The sequence below is a fragment of the Erpetoichthys calabaricus genome, chromosome 2, assembly GCF_900747795.2.
Source record: "Erpetoichthys calabaricus chromosome 2, fErpCal1.3, whole genome shotgun sequence".
In the NCBI taxonomy this organism is placed as follows: Eukaryota; Metazoa; Chordata; class Cladistia; order Polypteriformes; family Polypteridae; genus Erpetoichthys; species Erpetoichthys calabaricus.
Window position 1 is genome coordinate 154,381,919 of NC_041395.2, and position 24,861 is coordinate 154,406,779.

General features: G+C 35.6%; 1 protein-coding gene across 4 annotated transcripts in view; it reads right to left on the reverse strand.

Moving 5' to 3' along the window:
- Window positions 1-24,861, reverse strand: part of atr (ATR serine/threonine kinase) — a 133,437-nt gene that overhangs the window by 104,611 nt on the left and 3,965 nt on the right. Inside the window, exons 2-13 of one of the 4 annotated variants that reach the window (XM_028792077.2) lie at window positions 20,521-20,612; window positions 20,110-20,262; window positions 18,682-19,571; window positions 15,947-16,104; window positions 13,353-13,541; window positions 10,662-10,882; window positions 9,666-9,818; window positions 9,066-9,264; window positions 6,983-7,233; window positions 6,504-6,694; window positions 5,030-5,130; window positions 4,765-4,936 (exon numbers count right to left, since the gene is read on the reverse strand). In XM_028792077.2, coding sequence (XP_028647910.2) covers window positions 4,765-4,936; window positions 5,030-5,130; window positions 6,504-6,694; window positions 6,983-7,233; window positions 9,066-9,264; window positions 9,666-9,818; window positions 10,662-10,882; window positions 13,353-13,541; window positions 15,947-16,104; window positions 18,682-19,571; window positions 20,110-20,262; window positions 20,521-20,612 — 2,770 coding nt within the window. Of the gene's footprint in view, window positions 1-4,764; window positions 4,937-5,029; window positions 5,131-6,503; window positions 6,695-6,982; window positions 7,234-9,065; window positions 9,265-9,665; window positions 9,819-10,661; window positions 10,883-13,352; window positions 13,542-15,946; window positions 16,105-18,516; window positions 18,536-18,681; window positions 19,572-20,109; window positions 20,263-20,520; window positions 20,613-24,861 lie in introns of those variants that run through there. The other 3 variants (XM_051922906.1, XM_051922907.1, XM_051922905.1) reach the window with 3 other exon arrangements.

The window sequence follows — 24,861 nt, forward strand, 5'->3', positions numbered from 1 at the left end:
TTTGCTTCTAAAATCAAAAAGTATCCTAGCACAAAAGTATAGGCACCTAAAAACTAATACAGGTAAAATTCCGTTACAATGAAGTGCCAGGGATCTAAAAAATATTTTGTTGCAATGAGATTCTATATTTGTCACTATAGTGCTTTCTTCCACTTGCGTCCAGGCATTTGCAATCATTTCATTAGCTTCTTTCACTTTAATTTTCATCTCCTCCTGTCTACAAGTTATGCTGACAAGAATTTTTCTCAGCATTTTCTTGCAATAATACACTTTCAGGGTGCGAATAATGCCCAAATCCAATGGCTGAAGCACAGCCATGCAATTGGGTGGGAGGAATTCAATGCGAACATTATCTAAATGTGGAAGCATGTTATGGGCGACACAGTTATCAATCAGAAGCCAAATCATTTCTTCTTTTTTTGCTCGGTCTTTGAAGAAAGTTGACAGTGTCGATGGCTAAATTCCAAATTCACTGGCAACGTCTTCTTTCTTTTTGCCGCACTCGAGAGCGGAAAAAATGTAAAAGTTTTTTTCTTTTTTCTAATATGAACTGTTATCGTTTTTTCCATGTCTGACGTTTCTATAGGAGGGTGACAATGAGTTAAATTCCAATGGATGTTTTTCAAATGTTGATGAGTAATAAGCAAAAGGTATCACTGAAAACCACAGAAAACAAAAACAGCAAAAAAAAAAAAACAGTATGAGGAAACTTTGAAGAAAGAAACAAAAATTACAATGTTTCTGTTTGGGGGATTGTTGAGCACAGCTGAGCTGCGACCACAGAACTAACTGCTCTGTGGATGATTCATTCAGGCATTTCAAGGTCTTTTGGGCACTTCGTTGTAATGAATATCTGCTGAATGTATTTCGTAGTAACGAGGTTTATATAGACTCATGTCATATGGGGAAACTGTCGGGACCATAAAAATACTTTGTTCTAATGAAAATTTCGTTGTAAAGATATTTGCTGTAATGGAATTTTACCTGTAATTGTGCCTCATTTAAACTGCCTCAGTTTCTTTGCTTGCTTCATTCTTCCACTGAAATGTTGCCTAAACCTTCAGTTACAAATAATTTTAATTCTTCATCAAAATATTACTTTCAGGTATGACTACAGGTTTTCAGGGGCATTCAGCTCAGAACTCGTTTCCGTTACAAAACAGTCCATCTTTTCATTGTGTGCTATTTCTGGGGTGCTTAAAGTGATGATGAAGATCATCATTACCTTACTAGAGGACCCTAAACCTACAATTGAAAGCCAGATTCAAAATACTGGTTTGGATACTGCACTTAAAAATATCTTGATAATCTTTGCATTTCACAACACCGTGAACATATTTTAGGCCTGCTGTATATGAGGCAGCAAAACATTTACATCCCATTTTGGGAAATGTTCTTTTTCTTTGAAGGCTACATTTTGACATCTGCAAATAAAGGCCTTATTTGAATTCACATATTAAAAAGATTATTGTTCAGATTCTTGTTGTATGCATGAAAATTGTTATTCAAGAACAGAGCAAGCACAGATTATATGTTTACAGCAGATTAATACTTAAAATAAGGCTAAAATCGGGATGGCTAGCATTTTAGATAGATAGATAGATAGATAGATAGATAGATAGATAGATAGATAGATAGATAGATAGATAGATAGATAGATAGATAGATAGATAGATAGATAGATAGATAGATAGATAGATAGATAGATAGATAGATAGATAGATAGATAGATAGATAGATAGATAGATAGATAGATAGATACTTTATTAATCCCAATGGGAAATTCACATTCTTCAGCAGCAGCATACTGATACAATAAATAATATAAAATTAAAGAATGATAATAATACAGGTGAAAAAACAGACAATAACTATGTATAATGTTAAATATTAACGTTTACCCCCCCTGGTGGAATTAAAGAGTCGCATAGTTTGGGGGAGGAACGATCTCCTCAATCTGTCTGTGGAGCAGACACTTCAGGCATTTCTTGAGATCTAGTCTATGGTTAAGCTAAGGACTATGCCTGTATCAAAATGAAATTTATCATATTTTACATTGATCTTATTAAAAAGAAAATCTGAAGTTACTTCACAGTTAATTATATTATAATTTGTGAACTCTAGCATCATGGGGAATTGTAGATCACTAAATAATAAATACAGTAAATATATTAACTCAATAATATAGTTGCTCATTCCTTTATAATAATGAAATAATATGTGTAATATAAAGATATAATTTGTGTGTAACACTGATCTCCCCTAGGAGGCGCATTTTTCTGACAGAACCTCTTACCAGTCTTCTGCAGTAGATCCTAAAGGAGATAGGTACTAAGATTTTGATAATTTAAGTATTTTTAAAAAGCAATCTTTTTTTCATGAAATAATATATGTATATATAAATCAAACTAATGTAACAGATGGCAATACAACATATCTAAAAATATTGCACCATCTCTGCCCCAGCAATGGTGGACCATTAAACTTTTACTGTGCAACTGTAATTTATTCAAACTAAAGTGTACAGAGGCTCTCATTAGTTAGATTTGCTACCTCAAAGCTTCTGTGTTCAAATCCTAGCCTAAGCACAGACTGAGTGAGGTTTTCTCCTACAACCCAAAAATGTGCATTCCGGGTTAATGCACAAATATAAATTAGTTGCATATAGTGCCATAGAAAAGTTTGGGTACCTTGTTTAAAATGTCTGTTTACTGTGAAGAGTTAAGTTAGCAGAAGATGAACTGATCACCAAAAGGCATAAAGTTAAAGATGACATATTTCTTCGGTATTTTAAGCAAGATTACAGTTTATTTCCATCATTCACAGGTACAAAATACCAAAAAGACGAAAAGGGAATGACAAAGGGCAAGTTTGGCCACCCGACATGGTCAGTACTTAGTAACACCCCCTTAGCAAGTATCACAGCTTGTAAATGCTTTTTGTAGCCAGCTATGAGTTTTTCAGTTCTTACTTGGGGTATTTTCGCCCATTCGTCCTTACAAAAAATTTCTAATTCTGCAAAATTATTGGGTTGTCTTGCATGCTTTGCTCTTTTGAAATCTATCCACACATTTTCAATGATGTTTAGGTTGGGAGACTATATGGTTCATGGCAAAACTGTCAGCTTGCATCTCTTGAGGTATTCCAGCATGATCGATCCAACCCCCATGCTTAATAATTGGAGAGGTGTTCTTTTCCGGGAATTCAGCAGCCTTATTTCTCCAAACATACATTTGCAAATTATGGCCAAAATATTCTATTTTGACTTCATCAGTCCACAGGACCTGTTTCCAAAATGCAAGGGGTTGTTTAGATGTTGTGAGGGATAGCCAGCAGTTTATCCCGGCCAACACCCCCAGGCCGCTAGAGCGAGTCCTCCCTGCAGCATAGAGGTGCCCCGAATTCCCACAGGGCATTATGGACAATGGAGCTCGGCTACACAGTGACGCTGCAGGGAGGCACAACTGTTTTTATTATAGCCCAGAAGTACTACCTCGTCACGGGGACGGAAGAAATGAAGTACTTCCGGGCTGAAGAAAAAAGAAGAGTTCATCTGACCCGGAAGTGAAGGACAGAAGCACTTCCGGGTCAAGGACTATAAGAAAGGACTATGGGAAACCCAGCAGACTGAGCCGGAATTGGGAAGGAGTGTGACAGAGCTGCTGGGAGGAGTGGAGGATTTGTTAATTGTGATTACTGATTTATTACTGATTTATTTGAGTATAGTGGAGGTGGAGGTGCTTGGTGCACACTTTTGTTATAATAAATTCATCATTGAGAATTTTACCTGGTGTTTTGGCGTATTGTCTGCGGGTTTGGAGGTGCAACAGCAGGAGCTAAATTTTGTGGCTAGGATGCAGGAAAGGTTTTCTTCTGCTGACTCCATCATGAAGGTCATATTTGTTCAGGTGTCACTGTACAGTAGAGCAGTGCACCACCACTGCAGTCTGCTAAATTTTCCTGAAGGTCTTTTGCAGTTAAACAGTGGTTTTTAGTTTCCTTTCTAGCAATCCAATAAGCAGTTCCTTCAGAAAGTTTTCTTGGTCTTCCAGACCTCATCTTGACCTCCACCCTTCTTGTTAACTGCCATTTCTTAATAACATTATGAACTGAGGAAACAGCTACTTGAAAACTTTGCTATCTTCCTGTAGCCTTCTCCTGCTTTGTGAGCAGCCCATGGCTGCTGATTGTTGAGACAATGCTTGAAGAGTCAGAGAATTTATACAGCTTTACAACTTGCATGAACTGGGGTTTCCCAGCAATGACTGTGAACAAGCCATAGCCCCAACAAGCTAATTAAGGTCAGAGACCTTAGGCAAAGTTGTCTGAGACCTGAAATATCTTGGGTTGCACTTTTTTTTTTTTTGCATAGTGCTCCCTTGTGTTTTTCACTGTACAATTGTAGAAAACAAAATCATGCATAAAATGCTGAAAATAAATTAGTTATCTTTAACTTTATACATTTTAAACAAGGGTGCCCAAACCTTTGCATGCCACTGTAAAAGTGAATGCGTTCTATGAAAGATGACCACCCAGGATAAGATTAGTATGTGCCTTGGGTCTGCTGTTGCCAGGATACATGTAACCTCAAAAAAACTGAATTGGACAAGCTTTATTTTATAAAGGGGTGATTAAAGGAGCCATGCAGGCTCCTTTAATACATACTATTTTAAACATACTTTTAAAAGGAATAAAAATAGGTACATTTTGCTTTTTGTACACTTACAGCAGACTTAAAAAAAAAAAAAAAAAAAAAAAACTTACCTGACAAATTGACTTTTTGTTCTGGCTGAAGAAAAGCTGTAGTTTCAATGATTTGGCTGAAGCCAAAGCCCTAATTTCTGTGTATGCAGTCACGGAGACAGAAGTAGACTTAGACAAAAGACAGTGTAATAAGTGAAGCAGAGCAAATGGAACCAAGTCCCCTTTGGCAGCACTAAAAATTACAATAACAAAAAATACATTAGTTACTTTATCACTGCCATTATTCTCTAACTAAATAACATTTAGTTCTTGGTTTAATTTCTACCTGCCAATCTCTCCAGTGGTGCGTATTAAGGTGTTTTTTAGCTCAGTATTCTTTGTTGCTTTAGCATTAGTATAAGCATCCTTCAGTCTTGAAACAAGAATCTGAGAATGAAAAATACGTAAATTATACTCAGTTTGATATTTCTCACTTACAGGGAAAACTTGTGGTCTGATGTCTAGATTGGAAGTTTAAAGGATATAGCTTTATACTGAACACTTGTCTTGCAATGTGACCTTTAACAAAACACATTATTCTGCCTATTCTTCAAAAAGAATATTTATAGTATGTTGTATTATTGTGTTTGTATAAAGTACTTTGAAATAATTACACTGAATGGGATATAAATTAAAATAATTGATCAACAAGCAGATCTAATCAGAATTACATACAGTTGTCTATTATTTACTAGTAATGTGCAAACTCCACAGTGTTCACTTTGCCTTGAGTTCGGAGAAATCACAGAAGTATTCACGAATATCGCCAAATTCGGCAAAATGCTTTGAAGTCAATGGGGAGGGACTAACTGAACTAGACTTGACTGGATTATAATAGTGCAATCATCTTTAAAGTGTCCTTGAGGGCTAGGGAAAAGTCTACCAACTATACTGGACAGATTACTGTGGCCAAAAAGGTGACCTGAGCCGTGTGGCAGCAGTGCCAACCACTGCACCATCGTGTCTCTGTGAGATCAAAGAAAAAAGAATGCAGTTAGATATGCACAATCATATATTTCATCAAAACAAAACAGAAATTGCAAAATCGTAGTCAAAAGTCAGAAAAAATACTTTCAAAGGCAGAAAATTCAAATTTATATTTCTCATTCTATTTTTTGAAGAGTACTGAAGGATCTCCAAAATGTTTGTGCTAATGCTTTGCACTTTTTCTTCTGTCAAAAAGATAGAAATGTCTTGTAAATAGTAATAAATATTTCATTATTATTATTTCATAGAGTTGCCTGTTTTGGGGGGGGGTGTCAGGCTCCCTCAAAGTTTGTTTTTTAACTCCAAGTGGCTAATTATGCACGCACAGGGCACGCACCTCCTACTATTATACTAATGTGGAACTTGAAGATCGACCTGCACATTTTGTGACAAGCAGAGATAACTCGTTATTTATGCTGAATATGTTTCAGAAAAAATAAAATTATGAGAACCTGCATTATTTACTTAGACGTTCTAACACTAACTAAGTCCCACGGAGTCTGTAATGTAAATGATCAGCATTGTATACCCAGGGGGTGAACCGATCCAATGTTGGCTGTTACAGTTCTGGGGGGATATCACACTGGCCTTGCAAAGCATTATGGTGCACTGCGGGAAAAAAAATCTCCTAAACCTATTTATTTATCAGTAAATAATTCGACAAACAAGGGCAAACACAACAAATTCACTGCGAATAACCCTTTGGCAAAATTTGCTGATGAACACTATTGTTTACTGGCATTAGATACCATAATCCAACAAGTTTAATTTACCTCTTTTAGTGGACCATCTTCAGCTTCCCAAGCCACTATTAAATATTTTACATACTGACTAAACATCAATCGAACAGCTTTGTTGGGATCTTCAATCAGATGTATCAGAGCACTTACAACAGTTTTAGCATCTGGATCACTGGGCCGTAGGTCCAGATGTTTACAAAGGAGGGGAAAATTTTTTATAAAATCTGCAAAAAAAAGCAAGCAGTACAATCGATAGGTATAAAAAAAATAACAGAAAAAGTATTCAACAAAATTTGTAAATCACAGGTTATGCATATCTCCTTCAGCAGATAGGTTTGATTATTATTATTATTATTATTTACTAGAAGGGTTTTGATAATATTAAAGATTACTGTAAACATACTCCCAAATTCAATGTACTTTTAGCACCAACATATCCACATGGAAAGTGATTAGAATTGATCATCTGTCATTAAAATACTCATGAAGATTTTTAAAGTGTTCATACTTACTTAATTTCACAGAACTGTCAATTTCTGGTTTCAGAAGAATCACAAATGGAGTGAAAATGGAAGGACCAATTCTGGTTATTGATTCACTACATGATGAAGTTATAACAAGATTGTTACAGAGAAAACTTTGATCCTCAGGTTCTTTGCTTGAGACCATTAGTTCAAATGCTTCTGATAGACAACAAGCTATGGGCCCTACAACTCCAGCCATTTCCATTTTAACCAGTACAGAATTATCTTGGAGCTTACTCCTGCAAAATAAACATAATCAATGGAAAATTACAAATAAAATTATAAAAACAAAGACAACACTACAGTACAACTGTAATTCAAAAAAGTTGTGATAAGTATGAAAAATGCATTTTCCATACTTTGTTTTCGAAAAGAAGAGAAGCCTTCAAAAAAGCCTTTGAATTTAGACATTTCCCTTATTATTATTATTATTATTACAGTGTACAATATAATTAAAAGGTTCAAGAAATCTGGTCAAATCTCAGTACATAATAGGCAAAAGCCACAAAACAACCTCTGAATGTGCATGGTCTCTGATCCCTCAGACATCACGGTCTTAAAAAATGTCACGCATCTGTAATGAATATCAAGACATGGACTCTGGAATACTTCGATAAACCTTTGTCAGTCAAAAAACCATTTGCCACTGCATCCACAGCAAGTTTACTGGGTGGGTCGTTTGATACAAAATTTGCTATGTTCTGTGTTGTTTAACATATCTAGATGTAAATACAATATCAGGGAATAAAAGCTGAAACTCTGATCTCTCTTCTAATATTCATCTTTTGATCTCACACATAAATGTCTTCACTGCATAGGAAAAGAAAATTAATTGGCTTTGCTGTTTCAATACTTTTGGACTGGACTGTATATAACCATATTACATGTAAGAGACTTAATTTATACCAAGCTCAACAAGTATTAATATAGTAACACTTTGTTACATGCTGCTACCAGACTCCATCCTTCAGCAGTGGCTCTCCCTCTTCTTGTGGAATGCATTATAGCCAAAGGTGCACTCATTTAAAGAAGCAGCACTGCAAGCATCTGCTTTTCAATGTATATTTATCATCAATATAATGAACCATTATGTTCAGATATGCTTCCATAGTTGTACTCAACCACAAGTTATAATAAAACAGAATTTAAAAAGAAAATTATCATGCAGAAGAACATTAAAATTAATACAGAATAACATTACTGTCAGTGGTTTCCATTTTCGACACATTTTTCAATTTTGTCGGCATCACATTTTATATTGTTCACTGTTGTATTTCCTACTCCTTAAACTGATATAATACTTGAAGTGCTTTTGCCGTTTTGTAAATGTTTAATAATTTCAATTTTTGTGACAATTCCAACACCACACACATACGTTTATTGGCTATAACTATGTATAGTAGATTAATTATACCAAAAGAGAAAAGTTACAAAGCGCTATTGAAAATGAAGGTACGTAACTGACACTGTGGTGCTGGGGAAGAACATTATACTCTAGCACAAGGGAAAATTGTTCCAATGTGCAAAGCTCACAGCATACTGCACGGCAGTAGTAGTACAGTAATAGGTAGGCTTTGGTGTGTGCAATGTTTTGTTTTTTTTGGCCCTGACAGTTAATGGAGACTGATGGCCAATCGAGTGATTGATAATTGAGGTTTAACTGTAGTTCAGTTCCTTCTTCCCTATTGATTTCAATACATTCCATAGAGTTCAGAGATGTTCGCAAATATTTATCTGATTTTTTCATCTCACAGTGAAGTAAACACTGTGGGGTTATTTATTTGAAATAAATTAATCCAGTTTCATGCTTTTTTCTACATATAGATGATATTGAAAGACCTAAGTAACAAGCAGAATTATTCCGAAAAGTCAAAGCTAATTATTCATACAGAATTAAACTGCTAATATTTATTTGTAAGCAAACGTCAAGTGTAAGTATACGTATTTCTCAACAACAACCAACCAACATTTAAAAGTACTTAAATGGAAAAATATGACCTTTATACTTATTAATTAAACAGAATAGACTAAAATAATAATAAACAAATGCAAAGGCATTTCAAACACTTACAGTAACACTTCGTGTATCAGGTTATTTGATTTTGCTCCCAGATTACAGAGAAGGTTTGGAAAACCTTTAACTGCACTTGCACGAACAACTTCACTTGGACTTTGCAAGGCCCAGCGATACACTGCTGTCCTCCAGTCAGGGCAAATCTTTGCAGGTAATAATGATAACAGGAACACACATCGTGCTTGAGCTTGACATGCTATCAAAAAATTTGATTTATTAATGATGGAAAAGATATCTAAATAATATATATTATGTCTAAGTAAAAGATTGTATTACATATGTGATTTAGAATTTCAAAGATTACAATTTTCATGAAGGCTTTCACAAGCCTGTTTATAATAGTGTAGGGTGAGGGGTTGGAACATAAACAAAAAATTCACAGTTTCAAATTCGACTACACAATGTGATACCAAATAAACACAAAACGTGCTGAAGAAATATGAATATTTATTTGTGTAAGCTATACTGTTGCTTATTCACAGATTGTTAACTTCCAAAACAAAGACCACGAATCATGGCCAAAAAAGTAGCAAAAATCAATTAAAATAATATACAAATAAAAATGATAACAACATATTACAGGAAGAAAATACTTACAGAAACTACTGGACAGCTTTTGACTTAAAGCAACAAGACTGGAACTAAAGCCTGCTGACTGGAAGGTGGAATGGGAGGTGTGTTCCCAAACCCAGGGCAATGACATCATAGCACAAAGGCTTTTATAAATAACCCCCTCAAGCTGATTGTTGACTTACAAAATAAAAAAGACACAAAAAGGAAAATGAAGTTGTTGTTTCAGAGATACAGCATTGCATACAAGAAGCATGATTAAATCTTAAATTGCTACAAATTCATATTCTTTGTACATTTAAGAAAGCAGTTTCTAGACCACAATGAGATTGTTCTTTAGCGTTTTTATAGCTATGTTAAGTTTCTACATTACTGGTTGAGGGTGAAACCCCAAGAAAAAACTGCACTTGGTAATTTTTGCCATCAGTTTAAAAAGTTACTCGTTTCAATTATGAGCTCTAGGAAAATGTAAACAATTCTAAAGCAGTAAATTGCCATTTCAATAAAAATTATTTTCACCAAGCATATTAGTAACAAACAACTTAGCAATTACCGTGAAAGTTAGAAATGGCTCCTGAGTTCTAAAATGCTTCTCCTGCAAACTAAGGCTTTTCTGAACTAAGGATGGACAAGCTTGCTTATTCTGTAGATTGGCCACAAGCTAGAACATTGCATATCTACAGTATTATTATTTTGGAAGAAAACAATGACCAATGTCTCTCCACTTCCAACTGTAATTTATTTTTAATAAAAAAGTGTCTACATATAAAGAAAATTAAATGTTATTATAATTTCCCTAATCAATCTGTTATATCCCTCTTGACTTTGTTTAGGTAAATGGTATTGCTATCAGTAATTTAGTGGGCATAAAATGACAATAATTTCTTATGTACCAGGTGAATACATCAATGGCCTAAAAATGGTTGTGTAAGGCTTATGTCTAAAAATATCACACTACGGATTTATGTGGACACATTTGTTCTCATATTGAAAGGGCTCCATCTTCCAGTGCTTTCGATTTACCATGTATGTAGATAATGGAGTCAACAATCCTCAGAATTTGGTCAACTGCTTCACCGAGATCATCTCCACTATCTGTAGATGTCAGCAACTTTCTGCAGAGATCCAGAATATGAGACATTTGCTCAGCTCTTATCCACTGCAGCTGTGTTTTGACAGCTGGGACATCATTGTGACCTTCACTATCACTCCTCTCCATGAACTTTCTTTTATTGTTTTCATTGCTGGTAAAATAAAATGATGTACATTAGATGAATTACCAACTGATGCAATCATTAAAAATAAACAAGAATCCAATACAAAATACAGAAAATGATAGTGCTTGCATATTGCATTGTGGCTAATGTTGCATAGTTCTACAGTGGGAATGAATTCTGTAACAGCAGAAAAAAAATTCTTAACAGCAGATTTCAAATACTAAGTCCCACATGCTTTTTCATTTGAGGCAACTTGTTCATTAAAGGGCATACTTTTTCAAAAACATAATTATTACATGTCCATTACCCAGAGATAGAAAAGAACATAAGCTTCTTTAATGAAAGAGACTGCTTGTTGGTATTGCCTGCTTTTATTAGATAACAGATTGTGCTTTTTTGTTTTTTTAATTGCCTATTCAAGTAATTTTTACACATTTAACTTAAATTTCATTGCATCAAAGAATTTTAATATGCAATACAATTGTAACTTCCTAAAATAAGGATTTAGTTGAAGCAAGTTTTTAATTAATGTCATTAACACACAAGCATTTACAAGTCATTAAATTACAGATTGCTCATGAACTATAAACATAATGTATTATTTACATGTCTCCATCTGCTGACTGCACATTTTATAAAATCCATTCATTTATTTATTTTACTGACTAGGTTTATTCAGTCTATGGTCAAGAAGCTAGTGGTTATCCCAGAAGTATTAGCTGCAAGGCAGGAATCCATCCAGGGCAGGCCAGTTTGGGCCAGTCAGTTAAACTAACTGTACAGGACAGCGCTTACACTATACCAAATTACCTTGAAAACTTTTACAATAATGTTAAATAATGGTTTCCTTAATGCTTTCATTATTGATACAGTGTTTTTATAGTAAAACCAAATTACAGATTTAGATATTTACAATTTCTGTTTTTACTTTTCATGTTATTATGTTAACAAATCTACAATAATGAACCTAGAATGTCAGGCAAATCTAAAAGAGACATTCTACCATTTGAAAGATTATGAACTTAACAACCAGCTGATTCAAAGTTTATACCAATGAACTGGGAAGGAAAAAGTCACTCGTTACTAACTGCTACTTTATTAATATACAGTGTTTCACCTAACTATTTGACAGTGAAGTCAAAACTGACGCAACTCAAATGAAAAGTACATCAAATGTCTGGAATATCATATTTCATTTAAGGCTATTTTGTGCAAGTACATTTTATGGGGGAATAATTCCTTATTGGACAGATCTTGCTAGTTTGGTTTAGATACTTAAAATTGGGATGAACACATACAAGCTCAGGAATATACAGACAATAAAACTATATTTTACTTCTTCTCTTTCTATTCATTGTTTCAACTCAAATCCAAATTCTAGGTGTACGTTGTGTCACAGGAGGCAGGGAGACTACATCCTCCGGGCCATGAGGGGGCAACCGCGCTGGATCTGGAGAGGACCACGGGAGAGGAGCAAGGAGGCTCAAGCCCGTTGGGGCCCGTGGCCACCACCAGGAGGCGCCCCGAGCCTCATGGAGCCCGGGAAACATTCACTTCCACCACACCCGGGAAGATGGAAGAAGATCCTTCCAGGGACACCCGGAGTATTTCCGGGTGCAAGAGCAGCACTTCCGCCACACCAGGAAGTTCTGCCAGAAGAGCATCACCAAGCACCTGGAGCACGTCTGGGTGAACATAAAAGGGGCAGCCTTCCTACAGTCTGGGAGCAAGAGTTGGGAGTGGGAGCAGGACGAAGCTCCCGTGGAGAGAGGAAAAGGCGGCCCACGGACAGTGTGAGGAAGGCCCGTATTAGGGGTGACTGGTGCTGGGAGCACTGTGTGCTGTGTGGGACTGTGTTAAATAAACGTGTGCTTTTTATAAAGATGTGGTCTCAGTCTGGTGGTGTCCGGGCTTATCTCACAATTTAAATAATGTACCACAAACAAAAAAAAACTCAGTTTTGCAATGCAACACATACGAGATTACTTATAATTCATACATTTATGAATGCAGAAGAGAATAAAAGACTAAATTGAGAACTATGATGCTAATAGGTGCTATAAAAATTATTACTTAATTCAAAAACATTTCCTATGAGTCGAAAAAATGTTTTAAATATAAAGTGAATAAGCTGCATTTCTTCAACTAAAGATTTAATAATGACTTGTATTTCCAATATAAATCTGCAGAGCATATGATTAATGCTTTGGTCTTTTACTGTACAATACCAAATAATAATTATGAACCCTACACTGCATGATCATTCTGTAATGCAGTGTGCAAAATCTACAGAAAACACATAGAATGGTATAAAAAATACATATATGCTGAGTGAATGATTGATCCAGTATGCACAGAAAAAAAAATATTATTTCATTGTTAGTAGCATATCTATTTCTTGAGATTTCACATTAGCAAACATTAAACAATATTTTTCACTATTTTTTCCTTTGTCATCCTATTAATATGATACTAGTTTGGAACATAAAAAAATTACCTGACAGGAAATGGAGGGCAAGATTGACATGAACACAAAGCTGCTAAGTGCATTATCACAGCAATCCCTTCCAAGCAGTCAACTGGTGGAGTTAAAGATGGTTCTTTAAGTACAGATAGTAGTGTCATCAATCGTTTCTCAATGGTATTCCAGATCTTACACTTCACTTTAACATCTATAAGGGAAATACTTCAAGAAAATAAAAATAATGCATACATGTATAGATGTACTCATAGTCAGAGTAAAATGTATGAAACTTGTTTCCATTGAACAGAATTTACTTAATTTATATACAGTGGTGTGAAAAACTATTTGCCCCCTTCCTGATTTCTTATTCTTTTGCATGTTTGTCACACAAAATGTTTCTGATCATCAAACACATTTAACCATTAGTCAAATATAACACAAGTAAACACAAAATGCAGTTTGTAAATGGTGGTTTTTATTATTTAGGGAGAAAAAAAAATCCAAACCTGCATGGCCCTGTGTGAAAAAGTAATTGCCCCCCGAACCTAATAACTGGTTGGGCCACCCTTAGCAGCAATAACTGCAATCAAGCGTTTGCGATAACTTGCAATGAGTTTTTTACAGCGCTCTGGAGGAATTTTGGCCCACTCATCTTTGCAAAATTGTTGTAATTCAGCTTTATTTGAGGGTTTTCTAGCATGAACCGCCTTTTTAAGGTCATGCCATAGCATCTCAATTGGATTCAGGTCAGGACTTTGACTAGGCCAGTCTTCATTTTTGTTTTCATTTTGTTTTTCTTCAGCCATTCAGAGGTGGATTTGCTGGTGTGTTTTGGGTCATTGTCCTGTTGCAGCACCCAAGATCGCTTCAGCTTGAGTTGACGAACAGATGGCTGGACATTCTCCTTCAGGATTTTTTGGTAGACAGTAGAATTCATGGTTCCATCTATCACAGCAAGCCTTCCAGGTCCTGAAGCAGCAAAACAACCCCAGACCATCACACTACCACCACCATATTTTACTGTTGGTATGATGTTCTTTTTCTGAAATGCTGTGTTCCTTTTACGCCAGATGTAACGGGACATTTGCCTTCCAAAAAGTTCAACTTTTGTCTCATCAGTCCACAAGGTATTTTCCCAAAAGTCTTGGCAATCATTGAGATGTTTCTTAGCAAAATTGAGACGAGCCCTAATGTTCTTTTTGCTTAACAGTGGTTTGCGTCTTGGAAATCTGCCATGCAGGCCGTTTTTGCCCAGTCTCTTTCTTATGGTGGAGTCGTGAACACTGACCTTAATTGAGGCAAGTGAGGCCTGCAGTTCTTTAGACGTTGTCCTGGGGTCTTTTGTGACCTCTCGGATGAGTTGTCTCTGCGCTCTTGGGGTAATTTTGGTCGGCCGGCCACTCCTGGGAAGGTTCACCACTGTTCCATGTTTTTGCCATTTGTGGATAATGGCTCTCACTGTGGTTCGCTGGAGTCCCAAAGCTTTAGAAATGGCTTTATAACCTTTACCAGACTGATAGATCTCAATTACTTCTGTTCTCATTTGTTCCTGAATTTCTTTGGATCTTGGCATGATGTCTAGCTTTTGAGGTGCTTTTGGTCTACTTCTCTGTGTCAGGCAGCTCCTATTTAAGTGATTTCTTGATTGAAACAGGTGTGGCAGTAATCAGGCCTGGGGGTGGCTACGGAAATTGAACTCAGGTGTGATACACCACAGTTAGGTTATTTTTTAACAGGGGGGCAATTACTTTTTCACACAGGGCCATGTAGGTTTGGATTTTTTTTCTCCCTAAATAATAAAAACCATCATTTAAAAACTGCATTTTGTGTTTACTTGTGTTATATTTGACTAATGGTTAAATGTGTTTGATGATCAGAAACATTTTGTGTGACAAACATGCAAAAGAATAAGAAATCAGGAAGGGGGCAAATAGTTTTTCACATCACTGTAGCTAATATGTAGTAATCAGTCTATTTAATTTACTAAGTTATTGCCATTTAAACTAACATGTAAGGAAGAAACTAAAATATCTCTCCTTATAATCAGTATGTAGAAAAATAAAAGTTTTTTTTCATATATAGACAGCTGGGAGTCTCAGATTATTCATTACCTTTAGCATAAATACATGGAATTAAATGTTAAATGGTAAAGAAATATGGAAAAAAGAGACAATGTCTGACCAAGATAGGTTTAAATAAAAAAGCTTGAATTTACTAATAAACTCCTTCAAGTGAGAGAAAGGTACACTAGTAAATAAAATATATATCCATATTTACCTATTTTTGATCAGCTCATTAGTGAAACAAAATTTTTGCAAAAGCTGGACTTCTTGAATAAATTTTTAGATGTATTAAGCAGTTCATACATATATGCATGCATATAAAAATATAATCAGTACACACATTAAATGTGCAAATAAGTATATTTTGACCAATGACCATTAGTGTATTAAAATTTTAGTGCATTCTCAAAGTGATAAAGAAAACGTTAGCAGCAGACATTTCAAATTAAAGCTTCTATAATCAGAGAAGTCAAAGTATACAGTTTGGTCAAAGCTGTACTAAAATTGATTTATTTTGACTAAACCCTACTATAAACCAAGAACAAAGAAAAATGTTTTTCTTACTTAGAGATACACTTGACCTGCTTAGCATCTTTGTTCACTGTGGCTAAGCGTGACCGTTTGGCAGGAATTTCCTCACTTCCACAAATGTTGGAATGTGACATTTGACATAACTCCATCACCTCACTTTTCAGGGCTGCATGTAAGCAATTTACTAAACACTTAAAAAAAGAAACAGGTGTCATGTATCAAACATTTCAATTTATCTTAAAAGAATAAATTATAGATTACGGAAGTAAATAATTGTACAGTTTAATGAATAGTTGGGCATAAATAAAAAACTCAAAAACTGCTTCCTTTTTTTGAAGAGAGTCAAGATGTAAAATCTAACAATGCTTTCAATTGTTAATATTCAAAATCTAATCTGTTGGTAGGGTAGGAAATTGGGATCTTGTTAAAAATCACCAAGAATTTTGTGAAAAAAGCCATCAAATACAGAATTAGCAATCCATTCACAAATCACTCAGCAGAGGCATTTTTCCCAGTAGCAGTCTGAAGCTCATTACTCAAAGACTGCCGAAATGTTTAAGCTCTTTAGGTCAATCAACTTCATATCCCAATCATTTTCTTTCAAATCTGGGCCTATAATTTCTCTATACATGCTACTACATAAATTAGTATGTATTTGCATAATGCTGTATATTAATGAATAAGAGGTACTTGGATCATTCAAAAATTGAATATGGGGAATGCAATTAGATTTTTTTAATATTTTATCTACAAAACTGGATGTTTTTTCCACACAACATTAAAAGATGAGCAGTGACTATAACTATATCAAGCCTTGTGGAGGAGTATAAATGATCCAAAGCAAGACAGGATATGATACTCAAAGAGACTCACAGGCAGTGGCGGTCAGTAATGCAGGGTGCTGTCCTCCCAAATATTTTAAAAATTCTACTTAAATTAATTTGGTAATGTGAAATAATCATATAAATGTGTTTATTTGCACAACATGCCTGGTGTCAGCACATATCAACATTTATTAAAAATTGGTTCAGACTTGTATTTGTTTAATTTCTATGTGAAAAAAAAATTATATACACAAACAGTGGATATAAAAAGTTTACACACCCCTGCCAAAATTGCAGACTTTGTGTAGTAAAAAAAAATGAAATTCAGATAAATCCTGTCAGAACTTATTGCACCTTTATTCCACCCAGCTGTGGTGGGTGCCAGGGTTGTGAAGTACTTGTGTGTTACCTTCATCTGATTCCCTTTCCCTTACAAAGCTCTCAAAATAGTATCCATAATTCACCACTTGCTGTGACTGTGTTGACTGAATTGGGACAAATCCTGTTACACAAATTGGGAACACTTTATTAAGCAAGTTAGAAAATGAAAGAATGACTTTTTAAGAGACAAGTCATGACATAGTTTGAATTATTATGCTCTGAAAAAAGCAATCTTTGATTAAGCAAAATATGTTATGTTTACTGGTACCTTATAGAGCCACGTGCTAAATTAAAGGTAATTAAAAGTATCATCTGCTTCTGCCCGATAACATATTGACAACTCTGTCATGTACTTCCAGAGTACTGGGTATATCTCCATAATATATGGTGACCATTGAACAAAACATTTTTCTTTAAATATTATTTTTGATTCCAATTATTGAGTTTATAATTGTCTATATCCAGCTGACAAGCCTGGCACCCACCACAGCTATATGATTTAGTCTGCAGCTGGCTGTAAAATCACTTCAAACAAGCCACTCACCTGCCTCCCTACTCTATATTTACAACATGAACAAGAAAGAAAGCAAAGCAATGCATATATTCAACAAAAATACATATTAAACATATACATTCTGCCCCCTTTTATAAGTGCAATCTTTCTTATCACAGGCCAATCTATCAAATGCACAGAACTGAAAAAGAAGAGATTAAAAGTTATTGTGGATATTTATAAGCCTACTACCATAAAAGAAAGTTCATAAGAAAGACTCCATGCACATATCAGTGGTCTGTAGCAGGAATGTTAATCATTAACCGATGTTGAACTACATTGTTTAAATTGAATTATCTCATTGACTATATAAATAATTTAAACTTCCACTGGAAAACGCAATTGTATTGCTACACTGCAATTAATGAAATATAGACTTTCTTTCAGACATTTAAATAGTCACAATATATAATATAAATCACAATACTTTACAATTAGAAGCAGAATAGACGCCTTAACCAAAAATAAAGACCACTAAATGTTCTTGGCATGGTACAATTTCAAGCATAAGTTTGACAATGTTCATTGCAAACTGATTTTCTTCTGGAACATCAAAACAGAAAATCTAATATGCATTACAACACACAAAACAAGCCCTCTGCTAGCAAGGTTGGATTTTAGCCACTCACTTTACCTGCAACATATCAAACCAAACCCAAACGTAGCAGGCGCAGCATGCTAACCAGCATGCCCCACAAGCAGAAAACATTATTTTTAAACTACAAATGTATAAATTAAGACATGTTTGGCTTACTGGTGATCATGAGGTAATCATTCCATTAGCACTCACACTTTGTCTTGGATAAGATATTTTACTTATGTGTTTTCAATATAAAAATATTTACCTTTTATCAAACTGATCATTTAATATTCTGTATGATGATGTTCATTACAAAATGCAAAACAAATGCTTAAAATAAGAAATAAAAGAAAAAATCTTTTAATAACAAAGGAAATCACATCATGACAAAATATGCCCAGTGCAAACATAAAATTGCAAATTCACTCACCTGCTGGCTTTTTTGTGTCCCAATCATTTCAATAAAAGTTTCACAAACACTCTTAATACGTTCTTTCCGTATGGGTGTTGCCGATTCATACCCAAATGGGACAACTTTAACAATGTATTGAAACAACTCACACAGAGTTGTTTTCAAGCTTTCAGATTCAAGGGTTTTAAGCAGGCCTTTCTGGAATAGTTGGCAGAGATTATGCATCAGCAAATTTAAATAAACTGGCTCAATACATTTGTATGCTTCTGCCTCAGGTGGAAAAAAAGATTGTGTTAACGTCTGAAAGGGTTTTTCATACAGCTGCAAAACGTCTCTTTTAGTCCCATCGAAGGACTGTAAAAGCTCAAGAAAAGGTAGAAAAAGACAGAATTGATTTTTCCCAGTAAATCCATTAAGTTTTATCATTTGAGCTATCAGATTCATGACTGTGCTTTTTATTTTAGGACTTCCAAATTGCAAAAGAGTACAGGCTATTTCCCAAAGAATAATCTCTTGTCTTCTACAGAACAGCCCAGGGAGAAGGTCTGTAAGAATTAAAAGCAGTGTTTCTTCAAGATGTTCAACTGATAATACTGATAATAGATGGAATGTTGCTTCTGTCAAATATTCAACACCCACTTTTGGTGCTGTAAAAAATCTGTTAATTAAAATTGGCCAGGTACATTGGTTTTTATTTTTGCCATCTTGGAAAATAGTTTTGTGAATACACATTAAGTCCTGAAAGAGATAAATGAGCTCTTTCACTAACAGATTAAATACTCTTAGGCCTTTGGCTCTGAATAACTGGAATACAGTACATACGACGCTGGCAGTTTTTCTATGCAAAATCACACAGTCAGGGGATGCAATGATACGTAAAAGTCTTCTTATAATCCAAAATGTGAATTCTATTAAAAGAATAAAATACAATTAGATTGATTAGCTCATACCTTAACAACTTGTGTGAAAGATTGATGGCACTGAAATTAATTTTAACCTTTCTTTAATACAATAGCTTAAAGTATTCACACTAAGAAAGTACTAGACAATTGTTTCAATGGTTACATTTTTTATATACTTTGTTGCTATAATGCTAGTAAAAGATTACAAAGCACCCAAGGACAAATAGAAGAGCAGAAGCATGAGAAAAAATTTAAAATGCAATTGTATAAAACACTTATGTAGACTATCTTCAAAAAAATAATAAATTATATTTTAATGCAATTTCACACATTCATCTGCCAACAGATGCATTTAGCTAATCACATCTTGAAACACACTTGGCTTTTTGCAATAGCTGAACATTCATCAGTTCTGAACCATGTCATTTTGCATTCTTTATTTTCAAATAACTTTTATTTTGCAACACTATAAAAGCAATTAAATGTAACAAGCAATCCAGAAAGATGGCAAAGAAAATGGTGACTTAAAAAAGGCCAGACGTACCTGAAGAGCTATTTTCAACCTGAATTTGTAGTTCAGGATCACAGGCAGGGTTCACAAATATCAGGGGTGATGATTTTATGATATGCTGGATAAAATCAAGCAGCATTGAACAAGCAGGTTGTGAATCATTCTTCTTGGAAAGTTCTAACGCAACTGTAGTGCAGAAAGATGCAATATTTTATTAATGCATTTTGTACTTGCTACTGTTAAAACGCAGTATGACAAAGCAGGATACATTTTTGTAGATTACCAATACTGTGACATCTAATCATAAAACAACTTTTAATTTAATATGTTACAAGAGTAAGCTTAAACTAAGCACTTTAATACAACGTACATGCAGAACCCAAAAACTAAGAACTGCTCTTTCTACAGAAATTATACTAGATAAACAGTTAAAAAGCTACTTACCAACATCAACATCCGTCAATATTCTGTCAATAAACTGGCAAAGTATTTGACGTGGCTTTTGCACAACATTGTTGTAGTCCATCAGACTGGCACTATAGTACATGAATAGATACAAAACAAATGTGATATATCAATTTAAAGTTAGATATCTAAGTGCTTAATTATACAATTATTGACTGTTTCTCATTACATTACTATTACTACATAATATCTCTCAAAAATATTCTCTTTCATCATTATTACAGCACATCGTAACTTCATATTTTAAACTGACTCTCTGCTAAAGAGGGCAGCACAGTGACACAGTGGATGCCACTTTTGCCTCAGTGATCAAGCAGGACACTGAATTTGAATCTCACTCCCTGTCTATGTCCATTCTGGAATTTGGATGCTCTCTCCAAGCCTGTGTGTATTTTTTGCTCCAGGTACTCTCATTTAACTCCCATACTCCAAAAATGTTAGTGTTAGGTTAATTAATTGGCCTAATGTAAATGTGGCTGTGTGAATGGGCCATGTGATGGACTGGCAGCCTGCCTAGGGATGGTTTCTGACATGGGCCCACTGACACTAGGATAGGCTCTGGCCCCCAGTACTCTGAACTGAGGTCATGACAAGCTTATGGACTGTAGGATTATCCAACAATGGGAATCTAAATAAACAGCTGCAGTTAAGATAGGGGATGGACACAGTTGTAACTGAACACATAGACCTTTTTGAAATTCAGTATAAATCAGATCAATCTTATTATTAAAAGAGGACAGCAATTTTCAACATAAAGGGGCACCCAATGGAAAGTTATTTGCAGGTTTAAGTAGCATATCCACAGTAGCAAAAAGTGTTTGGTTATTATACTGACCACATAGAATGCTATTAGTATAGTAAGCATAAAAAAATAATTCACTTAAAGAAACAGTCTAAAACTTTTTTTTGAAGAAATTTATTAAGACGGCAGGCTGATTTATGGGATGGAGATACTAGCTGAGGAGAGAATAAAGACAAAACTGAGGCCTATTCTGAACAATGCTGCACATCATCTCTAGGACATATTAGCACTTAGTACTTTCAGTCAACAAATTATTCAGAAGTGGGCACATGACTAAATAAATGGCAAAATAACTTTATAATGCCTCATTGTGACTATTTTATTATCTTTAGCCAAGTCAGAAATATAAATACATACTACATATATAGCTCATGGCAGTGATGCTACAGCACCGTATCAACATGTTGTAAAGAAAAACAACAGCAGTCATGTCTGAATAGGCTTTGTGTTTGAGGCAGAGCTTCAATGCACAATTGCGAGAACTGTATTTATTGTGAATTTGGAAGCAGAGATAAAATGATGGCAAGAATAATCTCTTTTTAATACAGCAGAGTCACGATAAAGGAACAGAGGCTTCGCATTCATTCACTTACTGAATCGAGAACATCTGCTGATGTCCATCCAAGCATCCCTTCATTTTCTAACTGGCATAAGCAGTTCAGGATCACAGGAGAAACCTTGCATGCATCCACAACTACACATGGGATTTGGGAGGAAAGTGCACTCTGGTAATGCTGCTAACAACAGCAGTTAAGTAACAGCAAGAAATAATCAAGGCAAGTTAACTTGTCTGCAACAACACTGAAATGAGACGCTCCAGTTGTTAACACCAATAAAAAATTCATTTAGTGTTTCAGTGCTTTGAATAACAATGCATAACTCCCTATTCATACAACATTTACTGTGTTAACAGAAATACATAATCAGAGATGGGCAAAATCACATACTTCATTGCCGAATTGGAATAGCAAATACCACGTGTGTGTCATTTGATTTTCGGAGGCAAACTAATGTTCGAGAGTAAAACCCCTAAAATGTGACAAAAGTAGTAAAACCATATCATATATTTGAATGGTTCAGATTACGACTACATCTAAAATCAATCCAGTTAATTTCCTAATTCTGTATTTGTACAAAGGAATAAGCTTTAACAAAGTCAAATCACTCATATAAGACACTGAAGACAGAACAACAAAGACTGTCATACAAGAATTCTGAAATAATGGAGAAATGTAAAACTGAGAAAGTCTGATTTCACACAGCATGCCGTAAACTTTGGATAAATATAAAAGGTTGGGGGTGGCAAATTTGGACAACTAAAGCATCTGAGGTTTGTAACATTTAAAAACTGAATTAATCTGACTCATTTGTTTTAAACCACTCTTTTGTATGCTTTTTAACAGCTAATGATGCAAATATTATTAGTCTCACAATAGCTAATGTTACAAACCTAATAAAGTAATTTTTGACAAATTAAATTTTAAAAGGATGTTGTAAAAAAAAACAAAACATTTCTTTACATGAAAAATATCCTAAATTACCTTGGAATTTTCTAATTCAACAGTACAGATAAAATAAAATTTGAATTTTTAGTTTTAGTTTTGATTTAAAGGAATATACTAGAGCAAAAATGTCAGAGAATAAATTTAGAATGTACACATGGTAAGAAAATTAGGAAGCCCTATGCTGAAATCCCCCATTTATTTTTACACTGGCTGAATCATTGTGCCTGCCACACAATAAAATGTAAGCCTTGCATTGTATTTTGATATTTATTAATACCAGTACTAATTTACATAATTTATAGGTGGGTAACTACTTCATAGATATACCATCATATTAAAGCTGTTGTTACCGTTTTATTTTTGAATCTATTAAATAAAAACAGAACATTTTTCACTTGAATAATGAAGGAATTTTTAATAAAGATGTGTAGAATGGGACCTTTGTTTATTTGACATGGTTTCAAACAAGCATTAAGTATTGTAAAATTTCACTGCTATAGGTAACAAAACATAAAAATTCTGGTTACACTCCCACAAGATCTCTGACATCTAGTATTCTAAGAATAGTTTTAGTGCCAGAGTTAAAAATGTAGTGGAGAGTCAGCATTTAGCGATTATGAATGCCGCAAAGTTACAGAACACACTACCCTATGAAATTAGAGAAGCTTTATTTTTTACTACTTTTAAAAGATTATTAAAAACATATGTTTGTACTTTGTCATTTTAAATGTATATTCCATCGATCCATCCTCTTCCACTTATCCAAGATCGGGTCACGGGGCAACAGCTTGAGCAGAGATGCCCAGACTTCCCTCTCCCTGGCCACTTCTTCTAGCTCTTCAGGGAGAATCCCAAGGCATTTCCAGGCCAACTGAGAGACACAGTCCCTCCAGCGTGTCCTGGGTCTTCCCCGGGGCCTCCTCCCTGTAAGACATGCCCAGAACACCTCACCAGGGAGGTGTATTCGCGATCTCGTTCTTTCGGTCACTACTCATAGCTCATGACCATAGGTGAGGGTAGGAACATAGATCGACTGGTAAATTGAGAGCTTTGCCTTACGGCTCAGCTCCTTTTTCACCACGACAGACCAATGCAGAGCCCGCATCACTGTGGATGGCGCACCAATCCGCCTGATGATCTCCCGCTCCATTCTTCCCTCACTCGTGAACAAGACCCCAAGATACTTGAACTCCTCCACTTGGGGCAGGATCTCGCTCCCAACCCTGAGAGGGCACTTCACCCTTTTCCAGCTGAGGACCATGGTCTTGGATTTTGAGGTGCTGATTCCCATCCCAGCCGTTTCACACTCGGCTGCGAACCGATCCAGAGAGAGCTGAAGATCACGGCCTGATGAAGCAAATAGGACAACATCATCTGCAAAAAGCATTGACCCAATCCTGAGTCCACCAAACTGGACCCCCCCCCAACGCCCTGGCTGCGCCTAGAAATTCTGTCCATGAAAGTTATGAACAGAATCAGTGACAAAGAGCAGCCCTGGTGGAGTCCAACTCTCACTGGAAATGGGTTCGACTTACTGCCAGCAATGCGGACCAAGCTCTGACACCAGTTGTACAGGGACCAAACTGCCCTTATCAGGGGGTCCAGTACCCCATACTCTTGGAGTACCCCCCACAGGATTCCCCGAGGGACACGGTCAAATGCCTTTTCCAAGTCCACAAAACACATGTAGACTGGTTGGGCAAACTCACATGCACCCTCCAGAACCCTGCTAAGGGTGTAGAACTGGTCCACTGTTCTGCGACCAGGACGAAAACCACACTGTTCCTCCTGAATCCGAGGTTCAACTATCTGATGGACCCTCCTCTCCAGGACCCCTGAATAGACTTTTCTAGGGAGGCTGAGGAGTGTGATCCCTCTGTAGTTGGAACACACCCTCCGGTCCCCCTTCTTAAAGAGGGGGACCACCACCCCGGTCTGCCAATCCAGAGGCACTATCCCTGATGTCCATGCGATGTTGCAGAGGCGTGTCAACTAAGACAGTCCTACAACATC